Genomic DNA, 15,678 nt, shown 5'->3' with positions numbered 1-15,678 from the left:
AACAAAACTCCACAAACAACGTTCAGCCGAAAGTCCCAGGACCTTTTAAAAGTACTACCCCCAAAGCAGGGGCTTTTCAGGGGGAGATTAACTACCCCTGAACTAAATTTAGACCCTGGCTCCTCCGGTCTGAACGCATGTAGTTCAGGGGTAAAGTCCCTAGTTCTGGGGTGAAGTTTCTGCGGTCGAAAAATGCCTCACTATCAGCAAAGGCTTATCAAGAACCTCGACTTGAATCCAGACATGCATGATCCCAGATCCTCAGGTTGACTGGAGTATGCTAAATGACTGTAAGAGAAAGGAAGTAGGGGGTGTTGTGAGAGTGATCCAATCTTATTTGTGCCAGCACTGGAATGGGTATATACAAATACAGACGGGTCAAAAGAACCAGAGAGTGAAAGAGTTTGGAGTATGCATACCTGAGTTTGGCTCTTTACATCAAAAAACAGGCAAAAAGAAAAATTAAATACAAAAGAGGAGAATGACTCACCAAATGTACTTTTTCCATGGATACTGTTTGCTGCTCTTGACTGACTCAAGCAGACTTTTGTCCTTTTGCAGCCAGAGAGAAGTCCTTACATGACAAGTCCCAGTTAACAGATATTTTAAGTTAATTTTGGATCAATATACGGGATGTCCTGGCTAATACAGGACAGTTGGCAACCCTTTGGCCCAACCACATGAGAACATCTGTGCATCAGAAAAGACCTATCCGGATTTGTTGTCTGACAGATCCCAATGTGTCAAATTTGGTCAGACCAAATCAGACTGTCTGTTGATTGATAGAGGAGTGCCACAGGGTTCTGCTCTGGGCCCAGTTTTGTTCACTATTTATATCAATGACATTGTTTCCACTTTGAACAGTTTGACTCTGTTTACCACTCTGCTCTCAGATTCATCACTGGTGACAGATATTACACACATCCCTGTGTGCTGTATGAGAAGGTGCCCTCTCTTGAGCAGAGGAGAAACAAACACTGGCTTTTGTTTATTTTTTAAAGCGCTTGTTGGAAAGCTTCCCACCTACCTTACAGACTTGTTGGAATGGAATAATTGATCCTACGGGACTCACTCTTTTGATTGGCTCATTCTGAAAGCACCTCGAGTTAACACTGAGCTGGGTAGATCAGCATTTTCCATTGATGCCCCTAGATCATGGAATACTCTCTAACAGACTTTAAAGTTGACATCCATTCCCTTTTTTGCAGAATTTAAGACTTTGATCTCAGACCACTGTGTCTCAAACTGTCTGTGTTTTAATTAATCTATTATTTTGTGAATGATTGTGTTTGTTTGTTTGTTTGTTGTTTCTAATGAGCCTGGGATCTCGACGAAATGAGGGAAACCTTAATGTCTTTTTGAGAATAAATAAAGGTTTTGAATTGAATTGAATTATCAAGAACTTCCGACTTGAACCCAGACATGCATTTTACTGCTTTTAATACGGTAGTAACGAGGCGGTATGCACTATGCATCGAGTACAATCAATATGCACAGCCACAGAAAATGTGTCACCAAGGTAGCTACAAAGTACAATTTACCTTTAAGAATTACAAACCAGCATCCAGAGTAAGAGCGAAGATCATATGAAGCAGAGAAAGTTATGCACATTCAATGTTCATGGGGAATATACACAAACAAGTATTAGTTTGCCTTTATCAGCTACATATAATTATATACATGATGGCCCATCTGAAACAGCTGTTCCCATGATCTGTTAAATGCTTCTCTGAGGAATCTGACAAAGGCAAACTGGAGACTGTTTTGCTATAAATTATGGGGGAACTGAGAAAAATCATGTCAACGTGAAGCCGAGGCGCTCAGGTCCCTATCATAAACAAACACTGATATCATGAAGTATAAATCATCCAAAACAGCAACAGCTTTACACAATCATGACAGGCTGTGCAAGTTAGTCGAAATCAAAACAATGACATCATGGCAAATAGAAACAGCTAAGTGCTAAAGCCATATTAATAAAAAATACACATTAATTTTCTTTCTAATGAATGAGCAGATGTTTTCTAATCCTCTTATCTGCAGTCTCTTCTCTGGTATCTGACTTGGAGGACATTGTACAGTATGTAACATGTGCAGGTATTAAGAGTCTCTCTCTCTCTCTCTCTCTCTCTCTCTCTCTCTCTCTCTCTCTCTCTCTCTCTCTCTCTCCGGACCTCATCCCTAACCCTAACCAGTCTCTCTCTCTCTCTCTCTCTCTCTCTCTCTCTCTCTCTCTCGCTCTCTCGCTCTCTCGCTGGGCTTCACTGAAACAGACAAAAGGTCCGTAAAGGCCTCATGAAGTCATGAGTGATGCTGTGGAGGAAGGATGATTTCAACGGCAGGCTCTGCCGTCCCGTCTCCACTTCTGGCAGTCTGTTAGGAAACAATGAAAACAAGCTGTTAACTTCACACTAAGTTATCATGTTTAAATAGTTTAAATCTAATGCACTGAAACACCTCTGATACTTTTATTAATGAGGTAAGTTTTAGTTGTCCAGTTGTCAGAGAGTTACTCTTTAATCATGCTGCAAAAGAGCTGTTAAGAAAGTTGTAATAGATGCATATAAATCTGAGCTTATTACAGCTGCATGTCCGTATTTATATTCTGTAGAGCTCGACCAATGTGGGTACAATACTGATTATACAGAGGAAGAATGTAGAGACCAGGTAGTATCACCTTAAGACATTTATCAGAGTTCACACAGGTCACTTTGAAGAGACTAGCCTGTGGAGTTATATCTGGAAATGTTCCACACACACACACACACACACACACACACACCTGGATTGTATGCTGTCTCTCGGTCCTCTCCTCCACACGTCCTTATTTTACCATTTTCCCTGCCACCATCCCCGGCCCCGCCCCCCCCTCCCCTCACCCTCCCAGCATGCTAGCTGTGAGGCTGGGGGGCGATACTGGAGCAGTCAGTTACCAGCAGTCCCACTGTGCTAGCGCTGGACACAGTGACAGCCACGCTGGTGGTGCCCACGGGACCTGAGCTCGTTGGGTCTGGGTTAGGGTCACCCTGGTTGGCGTGGGTGCCCATGTGACCCTGGAGCTGCGTGGCTGTCTTGCACTGCACCCCGCACAGCTGGCAGAGCAGCACCCCACCGGCCCCGGTCCCACCAAAGCCCCCCCGCGCCCCTCCGCTCTCCTTCCACTCCTGGCCGTGGTGCTTCTGGGCGTGGACACGCAGGTAGGTGAGGGTGGTGAAGCCTGGAAGACAATCACAAACACTCCCTAAATGTGTGTTCGGTCTATTTTATTCTCTCCCAAACGAGGAAACGAAAACTCTTTCCCGGTTTGAGATGAGTAATGTAGATCTGTGTATCCATCCTGAGGCTTACTGCGGTTGCAGAGGTGACACTGGTGGTGCTGCGACTGGTTGTGGACCCTCATGTGGTCGGTGATGTACGCAGCAGACAGCAGCTTCCCACAGATGTGACATGGAACCTTCTCCTCGTGACGGATCAGGTGGGCGCGGAGACGATCCCGCGTGGCGAACGCTGACGTGCACGTCTGTGGAGAACGAGATGGAGACACGTACGTTACATGAAGTTAGAAGAGGTGCAAGAAACAAGCTGAGAGTAGAAGAAGGCGTTCTGAAATCATCTATCAACATGTTGGAACACAAAAAATACACTCCTCTTATTATTCTAAACTAAAAACTTGGCTGTAAAAGTTTCAATCAATCAAATAAACACATGTAGATATCTTTTGAAATACCTGACATTCAGCACATTTCATCACACTGATGCAAATGACCCTCTAAGTACAGTATCGCCAACCTGCACACTGATTTTCAAAGAGAGCGTAAGTATAAGTTTTGTGCAGCATCATACCACAGCTAGTGTTAAAGGAAGTTTTACAGTTATATCTTTTGGGGCTTTTTGCCTTTATTTTATAGGACAGCTGAAGAAAGACAGGAAATGTGGGGAGTAGAGAGTGAGGGAAGACATGCAGGAAATGGTCAACCAGCCGGGACTCGAGCCGGCGACCCCTCCGACGAGGACTGTAGCATCTGTACGTGGGGCGCTTAGACCACTAGGCCACCAGCGCCCCGTTAAAGGTAGTTTTGTTGAGATTTGCAAATCTCTGTTCCTCTCGTGAGGGACAGAGAGAGAGAGGTTGACTCACAGCAAAGGCAACAGTTGCGATCTGACCCTGGCTGTTGTCATGTACAAAGGGCTCAAAGTCTGCAAAGTTAGCTTGCAGGGTGTCTGTTAAGTTTGAGTTTCATCCCAAAGATCCTTCACTATAATCAGCATCATTCTCATGTTTTCATGAAGATGAACTTTAGTAAATAAGGTGAGATGTTACCGTGCACTTGAACGGTCTCTCTGTAGAGTGCACCTGTCGAACGTGGCTGTTGAGATGGTCTGGTCTGCAAAAAAAACAAAAACAAATAAGAGAAGATATTTATCTCCAGATTCTATGATTTGTATGGACTTGTAGGGTAATAACAGTATCTTAAAGTCTGGGTCATGCTTACATATTCTCAGATAAAGGTGCATCAGGCGGTTCTAAAAGTTCTTTCAGTGGCTGTCACCTTTTTAGATTCTTACTCTGAGAATCTGACGACACTAAAGGAAGGATTCCTACATTAAATACGTTACTGCTGAAGAGAAGAAGTCGGTTATTTTACCTTGCAGGAAACAGGAGTTGAAGTTTTAGTTTGTGTGTGTAATCTATCAGTCCTTTAGATCCCATATACTTTATATACAAGGTCCAAATATGTAAGATAAGGCACCAGAACTCCTCTCTGATCCGTCTAGGTGAGGACACAGAACTTTAACAGATTTTATGTATGTGAGTATGTACCTGGAGAAAGCCTTAGCGCAGTGAGGACAGATGTAAGGTTTCTCCACGCCGCCTTGGTGCGAGCGCACGTGATAGCTCATCCTGTCTTTCCTCTTGAAGCGCTGCTGGCAGATCGGGCAGGAGTACGGCTTCTCGTCCGAGTGGGACAGTCGGTGACGGTTGAGGTGGTAGACGTCTCTGAAGGCCTTCCCGCAGGCCTCGCAGGCGTGGTTCTTCCTCACCTGGTTGGTGTTGGGACTGGGATTGGGGTTTGGGTTCTGTGGAGCAGCAGGAGAGGAGTTATGAGTTAAAACCTCTGAGGACTAAAGTTGAAGGACGGTTGTGCCTCATTTTTCATATCACCTCCAGGTGTTTCAGAAAAATCACATCACAATCAACATTTTGATGTCCCAGTGAGGACGACTTTCCACTTAAAGGTCAGATATGTTCTCTAACTGATTGAGGACACAGATGGGGGAGTTAAAATAGACGGTAAATGTGGCTGAGCGACCCGGTTATGGTCTATGTGTGGGTACCGGTGTGTTCATGCAGCTGCAGGTGATGTGCTCGCCGTGGTCAGCTGTGTCTGCTCGAGCACCGGATGCAGAGAGCTACACATCAGGGAGGGGAGCGACATTCAGCTCTAAATGAAAAGAAAGACTGACCACAAATCTGAAGTCTGCTACACGGATCTGATTCTCAGCCCACCCACCTGCTCCATCGAGCCCACGACGACAACAGCTGCCTGAATGGGTTGCGGCGGTGCAGCCATCGTGACCGTGGCCGGGGCGATGGACACAGAGATCTGCTGGCTCTCTTGGTTGGTGTGCTGACCGGGCTGAGGGAGGGGGTCTTGGGCGATGGTGGTGGTGGGGGGAGGTGGAGGAAGAGAGACTGGCTGAGGGGGCAGAGTGAGCTGAAGTAAGGAGAGAGGGATGGTCTGCTTCTCCACCCGTGCCACCTTCCCTCCGTCCTCCTTCTCTCGGGCGACCCGGTCTTTCATCTTGATCCCCGTGTGCACGGACTGGTGCCGCCGCAGGTTGTAGCTGTTCTTGAACTCCTTGTTGCAGGTGGCACAGATGTGGGCCGGCCGGCTCGGCTTGGTGAGTGGTTTGACTGCAGAATACAGAAGAAGGACAAAAGAGAACATTCAGATTTCAGTTACTAATGTGAGTCAGGTAATCATCAAAGCATCTCACACTCTGTTAATGTCTTTGTTTTTATAATATAATCTACAAAGAGACGTTCATGTTTCTATCCTGGCAACCAATCACAGGAGGTGCTGACAGCAGACAGTGCTGAGAGGATTCACAAACTGTGGAGGTAGAGCGCACCCTGCTGGACAAACTACATCATGACACCAGTTCTAAACGCCCTGAGCGTTGCTTTCTGTGTGTTCTGCAACTGAATCTTTTATGGTGTTGTCTTTAAGTGTTTATTTATTGTTACTTCCATCTTTATCTTTTAAAACGGACTGCTCTGGATCAGTGTTTCCCACAGAATGATGCTGTACCTGTGGCAGGGTTGATGGCTCCTTAAATATGATGATACGCCATCCTATCTATGAATTCTGTTCCTACGTCAGTGAATGAATCAAGTGTGCTTTGTTCTCCAAACTATTCTAGTGTGTGTTCACAAACATCTGTAGTTCGCTTACATTACTTCCTTTCAGTTCTGTTGCTTTGCTGCACCCTCTCTCCACATTTTCTGTTTGTAAGGATCCAACTAGGGCACAAATGTCATGAGAATCAAGCCCTGTTTGACACGACACCCTGCAGTACAACAGTTTGAGACGCCCCCTCTCCCCGTCCTCACCAGGTAGAGGCTCCTCGCTCAGGGCGGCGGTGTCGACGGTGGATGGCGGCGTCACTATGTGCTCTGCTGGGGGACTCTGAGCGGTCAGCTCAGGCAGCAGCTCGGACTGAAGAGGCGTGTCCGGCTGGCTCTGAGTCGACGGCGTCTGCGAAGAGGAACATATTTAATATTAATCTTTCAGTACACAGACTTATTATCAACCATTAAGGACACTTCTGTTGATATAAGACTCATCAAAGATGACACTAAGCATGCTGTGAGTCTCAAGATGTTAATCCTTTACATTTTTAAAGAGTGTTAAGTCACAGTCCCTCGTTTTTTTAAGTCTTATTCAATCCAGCATGATGTTTATTTGGCAAATAAGATCATATTTGCAGGAAAATGGAGAAAACAGCATGAAAAATCTTCCAGCGTTGTAACTTTGTGATAAAAAATTGTCTTATTGTGACTTAAAATGAGGAAGGCAGCTTAAAGCTCCTGTGAACTGACTTCTGTTGAGTTTGGCGCCCCCTTGTGGACAAAGTGATACCATGTCCTTTTCATGCATGCATGAGTAGTGTTTTCTGATAGGAGAATGCAGGATGAGATTTTTAACTGTCAAATCTGTTGCTCACTTTGAATATGAAGTGAAAGCAGGCTGTTTTTTCAAAGCATACTGTGACGTCTCGTCTGACACCTACCCCCTTAAAAGAAGTTTGAATTTAAATATTATAATAAAGGAACAGCAAATCTTGTATTGTTTGTAGTTTCATGTCTAAAAGAGGCGGTACTCTTAATATCAGTCTGTTTCATGAATGGTTAAAAAACTTCTCAGAGGAGCTTTAAAGGGTATTCTGTGGACCAATGGGTGGCCTCACAGGATCATGATGTTTTATAGAAAACTAAAAAGAGGGGGATGGGGTGGGTGGGTGGGTGTGGGGGGTTATTTGATAATATGAAATGCTTTAAATTAAAGAAGTTTTGATGAAAGCAGCCAGCTCTACCCTGACCCCTCCCTGACCTCCTTCAATTTTTTAACCCCCCTCCCTCCCCATCCAACCCCATGAAGATGTCAACATCCCCCCCACCCACCTTCTCTTTCCTCCTCCTTAAAAACACCCAAACCACAGAGCAGCCAAAGCAACAATTAAGACTTACCTGAAAGAGGAAATTACTCCAGGAGGTGTCCATCCTGGAACACTGCGGGGACCAAAGGCTGAGCAGTCCGGGATCAAAAAGGGGGGGAGAGGGAGGAGGGGAACCGAGCCCGACAAGAAATGTTCCAAGTACTGCTGCTGCTCTGAAAACAACCTGAGGCCTGTGCAGCTTCTCTCCTGCAGCTACCCGGGTTAATGCATGGACATAGATCTGACCACCAAGCAGCTTTAATCACCTGACACTGAATGATGATCACAATGAGTTCTTAGTGATCGTGGCAGTCTGTTGGCAGACACTGACAGGATGAGTCTGTAAATGCGACAGAATGGTTGGTATCATGCTTGCTTGCTTTAATGGTGCATTTTAATATCATTTGCTTATGTCTACTGTAACAAAATGTGGTGAACTGCATGCAGAAGATAGAGAGTCTCTTTACAGAAGCTGAGAAGTCGAGCTGATCATAGTCAGCAGCAGAGAGAGTCTTTATTTGCGATAGCTCCAAAAAAAAGGCCGCAGCGTCTCCTCCGAAGCCTCGGTGTTGCGTACGGAGCGTCCCCGGGCTACAGAGCGTGTGGTCGGCCTCGGTCCGTGGCTCCGCCTCGCTGTTTGGATCGACAGGATGACATCTTTCTCTTTTTTTCAGATTCTCTCCCTCTCTCTCCCTCGCTCCCTCTCGCCCTCCCTCCCTCTCTGTCTTTCTTCCTTTTCTTTTTTTTATCTCTTCTTCACCCCCTCTGTCCCTCTCTGCTTTAAAGGGAAAGTATTTTGTGTGAGCACCCTCCTCACGGACCCGGTGGTCTGGTCCTGGTCCCTCCTGGTCCCGGCTCGTCCCCCTCGCCCCCGCCGCCGCTTCTCTGTTGGCCGACACAAAATGAGATCCGACATTTAGAATGAGCGCAGCTTTAATTTCCTCCTTCTGATCAATAGATCCTCCACAGTGCACCCGGTCTGGGGGCTGACCCGGATATAAGTCTAACAGAGAACTAAAGATGGTGTCGGGTCTAGGTCGGGTTTAGATCATTCAAGTCTTTATCATCTTAAAGGTAACGATGCGCGCGACTGCAACAGCTGGATCCAACATGACGTCCTGCTGTGGAGGGTCGGACTCCTCTGGACCTCCAGACTCCATCCAGAAACAGTTTTATATCATGCACATGAGACCTGAGTCCAGACTGTTATACATTATATACATTTAACTGGGATTTCACCTTTTTATAGACTCTGACAAAAAAGGTGTAGAAATATCATATTTATTTATTATTATTATTTATTTATTTATTTATTATTTATTTATTATTATTTAATTATTTATTATTTATTTTTATTTATTTTTTATTTATTTTTAATATTTATTTATTTATTTATTTATTTATTTATTTATTATTACTATTCTGTATTTTATTTTTATTTTTTTACTTTTTCTCCCAAAGAAATTTAAGAAAGTGATCTGTAAGAGTTCATGACATTTTATAGACACTGTTTCTGTAAATTAGTGGCATGAATGACTTTCTGTAGATAAACTGAGACTAAATTAAATAATTTCAATCAATCAGACTTTATTTGTAAAGCGCTTTTCATACAATGATAATGAACACAAAATGCTGTACATAAAAATAGAATCAATTAAAAATATACTTCTAATAATATAACCACACAATCCATATGTAAGGTGAAGAACATTACATGTAAAATACATAAATAAAAAATAAACAAACGAACTGAGTGAAAATAAGATGTTAAAACTCATTAATAAAATAATAAAACACTAAAAGATCAAACCTGTAAAATAAACTAAGATGCAACACTAAAAGTAAATAAAGTAAAACAGAATAAAACATTACATTTCTGAGAGGTAATTTGTAAAAATCATAAGATAAGATCTAATTTATAACTAAATAAATAATACAAAATCCACATTAAATTTAAAAAATAAATAAATGAACAATGTGAATGAATAATGTGTCTATAATAATTTAAAATAAAACAGTATTTAATTAAATAAGTGCCTCAAATTTGAACAAAATAATAAATAAAGATGGAATGAAACTGTTATAAGGATGAGATTCAGTTAATGTGTATATATTATTGTGAGAGTAGAATAATAAGTATTTGTTGATTCTGTGGATATGATTTTTAGATGTTTAGATATGAACTTTGCATCTTACCTGTTGAATCAAATGTGTTTTATTTTCACAAACACTAATAAAACCATGTATGTGCTGAATGTATTGAATGTTTGAGTCACCCTGTGTGTAACATGATGAGTATGTGATAAATAAAACAAATGTCCATGAAGATAAACGCAACAACACTGTGTTTTCACTGTCTTTATTTTGTGGCTACTTGTACAGTAAATCCAAACCAGCTGCACCCCAAACAAAATAACCGTCAAATATTCTAATGACTAATGATATAGCATTTCACTCTGCTGTAATCTGTGAACACACATACATTATATATATATATATAGAATCATAATAATACATTCTTTGTAATAAGTTCCATTGAAAAACAAGAGGCATGTATTTAAATCTCACATGTATTTCTAAAACATATTCTGCATTGAAACTTGGCTTTACAGTATTTCATGAGCAGCACAAACATGGTCAGTGACTTCAAAATGCACAACGCAAAAACCATCAAATGTAATACTTGGTGCTCATCGTGTGAGGTACAACTTATGACCTGCATAACGCTCTATATCTAAAGTAGACTAAATAAAAACAGGTCTCTTCTACCACAAAGAAACGACAGCTTAATGTCAAAGAAGCACGGACTCATTGCCTTTAAACCGACACCAAAGCAGGAATCCACCAAAGTAATAATGACACCAAAACAGGAATATAGAAGCACCCTCTGCCCGTCGCTCTGTCCTGAAAATAAATGCTTTTTGTTTTGTTGTTTAAAGTTTGTGATTTCTTCTTCAGCGGGAACAAAAGGATGTCGTCTGCGTAAACTGAAACCTTCAGTGTTTTGGTCTGAGTGTGTCGTCGAGTTCAAGGACACAACGAAAATCATAAAATACAAATCAGGAAGTGAGGAGCAGATTTCCTTTAAGAACAGCGTTTCATCCAAACTACAGAGGAGTTTGGATTAGGTGAGGCGGCAGCAACAGTTTGGGTTCCCATCATGGAGTCAAAGTAAAGACCTTATTTCTGATTTATAGATCTTTTGAAAGGGAGGCAAAGAAAGTAAGAAGTACAGAGTGAGGGAAACTGAAACGTTATAAATCAGTTGGTCCATAAAACGTCTGAAAGTGGTGAAAGAAAGGTCTGTCATATTTAAATGTGTTGAATTGTTATATTTATGTTTTGATTTAGTGAGAAATAACTAAATAACTAATCTATTAAGTCAAACTAGAAGATTTCTTCACCTTTACAAAGCTTCAGAGAGTGAATCAGGCAGGGTGAAAGATTAAGATTTGAACCTCCTCGCTTTGTAATTCTAATAAGACCGTCTGATTATCTGTAAGTTTAATGTATGTTAGACTTAAATAAATCTCACATCGATGTTAAACTTCAGTGGAAATACGTCTCATACATGTGTTAGTATCCATAGAGTGACTTCAGACTGCTGTGACTCTTTACTCTGAGCTGGAACTGATTCCACAGGAAGTCAGAGTAAATATTTAACTCTGGATCTTTGACTGATGAGCTGCTCGATGATTAACGTAACTGAAACAGATAACAATCCTGCAAAGAGCCTCCAGATACACTTCCATGATCGTCACATAGTCAGTCTTTGAAAGCTTGTTACCAGTTCACACAGGGGGGATAATACTGCTTTAAAACAGAGGGCCTGTCTGACATCATGTGGCGTCTACATGTCTTTAAGGTTCTGGGAATAATCCAGTGAAATGTGTCGGCTGGCTGCAATGTAATCTTTGAGACAACTGCAGCTGATCAAAGACTGTCCAATAAAAGATCTTTCATGACTCTGACAGGATCAGAGTTTTGTTTTAATGTCTGAATCTCTACAGAGACAGTTTGTGAAGCAGTCTGAGGATTTTTCACTTAAACAAAGATTCCTCTCTTCAGAGCACCAGACTTTAAGTTTATTTGCAGAACATTGCTCCCTCTGTTATTTTATGACTTCCTCTAATGTTGTCAGACACGTTTAATTCAAATCTTTTAGTACTTTAGTCACTTAGACCCCAGATTATATACAAAAACACATGTCCAACATTAAATCTCCTCACTTATAAGTGCTTTTTTACATGATCTTGACTTTTCTGATCATGTGGTTTGTTTCCTTCCTCTCTGCAGAACAGTCACTCTGATTTCAGCAGGTTTCTGGAGTTAGAAGTCCCTCAGTGTGTTGTTAGTAAATACATGATTAATGTGACTTTAAACCTGCATGTGCTCCATGCAGACCTTTTAAGACCGGGCATAGGGCCGGGCGATACATCAGTTTGAATTTGTGATTAAAGAGGATTTTTAAAAATGAAAAGTTTGATTTTTTTTCTCCAACTTCCTCTGATGCTCCTCTTAGATTCCCAAGGTTCACACCCTCCCCTTTATTTACTTCCTTACACACACACATACACAACAACACTGCTGCCAGCGTTCATGAAGATATTGTTCCAAAAGTTTGTTTGTTGTTTTGTTTTTGTTTTATGAAGGAAAAGAAAAATACCCAAAAACCTCAAAAAAAGATCAGAGATTTGATTTTCAGTCTGTCTCGCCCGGCCCTACCTCCACTTTACTAACACCTCTTCAGATTTTCACACATACTGGTTTTAAGTGAGGTGATTAAACTGATATATAAACATAATCTCACTCATTAAATGCCTGTGACAGATGTTATATTAATCTCTCTGATCCTGGTTGAGAACATCTGCACAGAGAAACACAGAGTCAGAGATGACACATGGTTTTGTTCCTGTGACCCTCTGAAGTTAAATCTTCTTGTTTCTGTTTGTAAAATAAATCAGAGCAGAAAAAGTCAAACTGTGGAAACTGTTGAACTCGTGAATGTCGCCCCGCTCAGACTCACGCTGCGTTTGGAATTCAAATGTTGTTAAATTTGGTCATAAATTCTTCCTTTCTTTGATGATTGTTTCTGATCACGTCTTTAAGTCACCTTCTTTACGTCTGCCTGTAACCTTTAAAATAATAAATACGAGTGTCGGATTTGTTCCTGAAGGTCTCACTCACTCTCTCCTCCCTCACTGCGTCTTCCTGCTTTGCTCTCGCTCTGCAACATCGAGGGCGGCCATGTTCTGCGAGGCCGTGATGAGGTGCACGCCGCTGATGCCGGACTTGATCAGGGAGATGATCCCGCTGACCACGAGCAGCATGTACACCCAGGCTGCAGGAGAGAGACACAGTGAGTCAGAACACTGAAGCACACCTGAGCGTCCTGCAGCGAGGAGGCCGGTTAAAGATCTGATGAAGGTTAAGAAGTACGAGGAGGAGGATCAGGACTCACCTGCAGGGTCAGGGATGTGATAGAGGAGGTAGAGCAGACAGAAGAAGAGCTCGTTCCCAGCGCACATCACAAACAGCACGGGCTGCAGGAGACAAACAAACAAACAAACAAACAAACAAACAAACACATTAGATCCAAAGAAAACTACATCATCTTTCCTGTGTGTTTGTGTGTGTGTATATGTGTGTGCTCACTTTGGATGTGTAGTACACGCGGAGGATGGGGTTGCCTGAGAGGTCAATGGTCTTGTGACTAGTTGATCCTTTTATTGTAGAGCTGAGAAAACAAAAGAAGACAAACAGGAGAATAAAAAACATCTGGATGAAATGAAACCAGAGGAGCAGATCTGCCTGATCCAAATAAGTCCAAATCAATCCACAGGAAGAAGTCTGGCACTTTGCTACAGTCCTGTCTGTTGACACTGTGGCAGAAACATCAGTAACCGTCTGCAGCAATAACTTGAACATGGAGGATATCTTAAATTCTCCTCTTGATTTATTTGATAAGCTCTCTTTTTCTCTCTCACTGCTCAGATTGGGCTGCTACTGAGGATAGACATTGACGTGGGACACAGATCAGACAATAAAGAGCATGTATTTCCCTTCCCTCTCTGGGGTGATGTACCTGTGCAGGTGCAGCCAGTGGCTTGCGATGTCCAGACACATGCTGAGCTGAAACAGGAAGGTGTATGACGGGTAGAGCAGGGACAGGTTCACCAGCAGACACATGGTGGCACAGCGGTCTGTCAGCATGTCCAGCATCGCTCCAAACTTTGTGGCTGAAAGGAGAAAAATAAAATCAGTGGATATTCAAAATCAGACGATCTAAAGTGTTCTGTGAAAGAAGGAGAAGAAAGACTGAAGGGAAGGATTTGTACTGAAGTTAATACTTGAATTTAAGCAGTTACTCTGGAAGGCAAGTCTGAGGGTAAAAAACCACAATAGCTGACCCCAAAGTCCAGGTAGATTATACTGTATGTGTACTCAAAGGAATGGCTTGAGTAAACTCTGAGAGGCAAAACTGAGGGCAGAAAAGCTTCAGATAACCCGTATCAAATAACAAACAACAACCTCAGAGGACAAATAAGCAAGTGTAAGGTAAAGGTGCTTCAAACTTTAACCTAAGAGAGCTTTATTCCACCAGAGATGAAGCCTGAGAGGCAACACTGAGGGAGAAGGGATGAAATAACTGTGTGCTGACGTAGACTGATAAGATAAGAGTGTATAGTCTGTGTGTCTGAAAGGTGAAGCAATGCAGAAATGCTTTCTTTCAAGGTGCCAGCACGGGGTAACTTGATAGGTTTGTAACAGAGGAGAGTGTTTAGGTCTAGGAGGAGTGTATTAGAGTGTGGCTCCTCATGGTTGGGAGATTTCTCTCCTTGTTTAGCATCCTTAATGTGTCATCTAGATATCACAACAAGGACAGTTCTTAAAGTAAATCAGAAGTGTGATCTTTGGAGATATGTACACTGATTGAGCGCTCGTGCAGCGTGGCCATCGAAGGAGTCGAGCAGGGCGCTGAGCATGTAGCAGAAGACGGCCGGCCAGGGACAGCAGGGCATCAGGAAGAAGGAGAGCAGGGCCAACACGATCCGGGCGTAACCTGCAGACAGAGAGGAGGGCACAGAGATGAGACACACATGATGCTGAACCTGGCTGTACAGTTCATAATTACATTACATATTTAAACTGGTACAGAGTCAATAACCAGGTGGAGACCTGTGCAGGTTCATATATATGATAACATGGAAAAAAAATAAAGCCTTTATCTGCTCATTAAAGAGCAAACAGAGAGTTTCATGTTTAATTAAAGGTCTGGATATCAACAGCATGTTATAATAAAGAATCAAACACTACAGAATATATAAATGTGTTCCTGAAGGTTACATGAGGTGTGAATGGATTAATTAAACCATCAAACTGTGAATTTGAGCTGCACTATAATCCACATTATTTTGAAGGCAGCATCACCTGTCAGCTAATGCTAAGCTAACATGCTACCTGTCAGCACAGACGGTGAAAACTCACCGATTAGATTGGGGACGAACATGAAGATGTTTTCCTCCGCCATGTTTGAGGAGTCTGTCCTTCTTGTTGAGGATCTCTCGGGTCTTCAGGGTCAGTAAGAGGATTGTTTCAGAGCAGGAAACTCTCCAAGCGACAGAAAAACCTCTGAGACTTCCTGAAAACCACTTCCTGTCAAGCGTCAGAGCTCACGCTTTCAAAACAAGACGTGACTTCCGCTCAGTTCCCCTTCAGAATAAAAGCACTAAAGGATATTCAGTTGCTGTTATCAAATATTAAGATCGAATAAAACTCTTATACGATATTGTTGCAATTCTTTTTCTGCCAAGACCATGAGGTAAGATTAATGTCGGTCACCTGAAGAGCTTTGTTGATGAGAAAATCCAGCTTCAGCATTGAGGAGCTTTTCCTCCCCTTATATTAAATGTTTTTTTCCCATGATTCTGATGTTCACACTCATTGCAGATATTT

At 42.4% G+C, this 15,678-nt stretch overlaps 2 protein-coding genes across 2 annotated transcripts; both read right to left on the bottom strand.

The window, feature by feature from the left end:
• Positions 1–1,422: 1,422 nt before the first annotated feature.
• LOC117831799 (myc-associated zinc finger protein) lies at positions 1,423–8,852 on the bottom strand. Its single transcript, XM_034710662.1, has 8 exons — positions 7,754–8,852; positions 6,617–6,761; positions 5,514–5,917; positions 4,823–5,079; positions 4,322–4,385; positions 3,349–3,520; positions 2,783–3,217; positions 1,423–2,373 (listed from the first exon to the last, which is right to left on the bottom strand). Exons 1-7 carry the CDS (start codon positions 7,784–7,786, stop codon positions 2,892–2,894), a joined length of 1,401 nt encoding a protein of 466 aa, XP_034566553.1. The 5' UTR covers positions 7,787–8,852; the 3' UTR covers positions 1,423–2,373; positions 2,783–2,891.
• Positions 8,853–10,065: 1,213 nt separating this feature from the next.
• Positions 10,066–15,404, bottom strand: cdipt (CDP-diacylglycerol--inositol 3-phosphatidyltransferase (phosphatidylinositol synthase)). Its single transcript, XM_034711508.1, has 6 exons — positions 15,211–15,404; positions 14,651–14,785; positions 13,808–13,961; positions 13,378–13,459; positions 13,184–13,265; positions 10,066–13,063 (listed from the first exon to the last, which is right to left on the bottom strand). The coding sequence occupies exons 1-6, from the start codon at positions 15,251–15,253 to the stop codon at positions 12,921–12,923; spliced, it is 639 nt and encodes a 212-aa protein (XP_034567399.1). The 5' UTR covers positions 15,254–15,404; the 3' UTR covers positions 10,066–12,920.
• Positions 15,405–15,678: the final 274 nt, after the last annotated feature.

Source organism: Notolabrus celidotus, chromosome 20 (genome assembly GCF_009762535.1).
Source record: "Notolabrus celidotus isolate fNotCel1 chromosome 20, fNotCel1.pri, whole genome shotgun sequence".
NCBI classification, from domain to species: domain Eukaryota; kingdom Metazoa; phylum Chordata; class Actinopteri; order Labriformes; family Labridae; genus Notolabrus; species Notolabrus celidotus.
This window is presented reverse-complemented; position numbering and strand designations above follow the sequence as displayed.

Bases quoted from the DNA above. Each gene is read 5' to 3' on its own strand.
- LOC117831799 (XM_034710662.1), bottom strand. From the start codon at position 7,786: ATGGACACCTCCTGGAGTAATTTCCTCTTTCAG. The intron at 5,918-6,616 runs GTGAGGACGGGG...TGTATTCTGCAG, and splicing joins GAGCGAGGAGCCTCTACCTG to TCAAACCACTCACCAAGCCG. The intron at 4,386-4,822 runs GTACATACTCAC...TTTTTTTTGCAG, and splicing joins TGCGCTAAGGCTTTCTCCAG to ACCAGACCATCTCAACAGCC.
- cdipt (XM_034711508.1), bottom strand. From the start codon at position 15,253: ATGGCGGAGGAAAACATCTTCATGTTCGTCCCCAATCTAATCG. The intron at 14,786-15,210 runs GTGAGTTTTCAC...CTCTGTCTGCAG, and splicing joins GTTCGTCCCCAATCTAATCG to GTTACGCCCGGATCGTGTTG. The intron at 13,064-13,183 runs GTGAGTCCTGAT...TCTCTCCTGCAG, and splicing joins TCACATCCCTGACCCTGCAG to CCTGGGTGTACATGCTGCTC.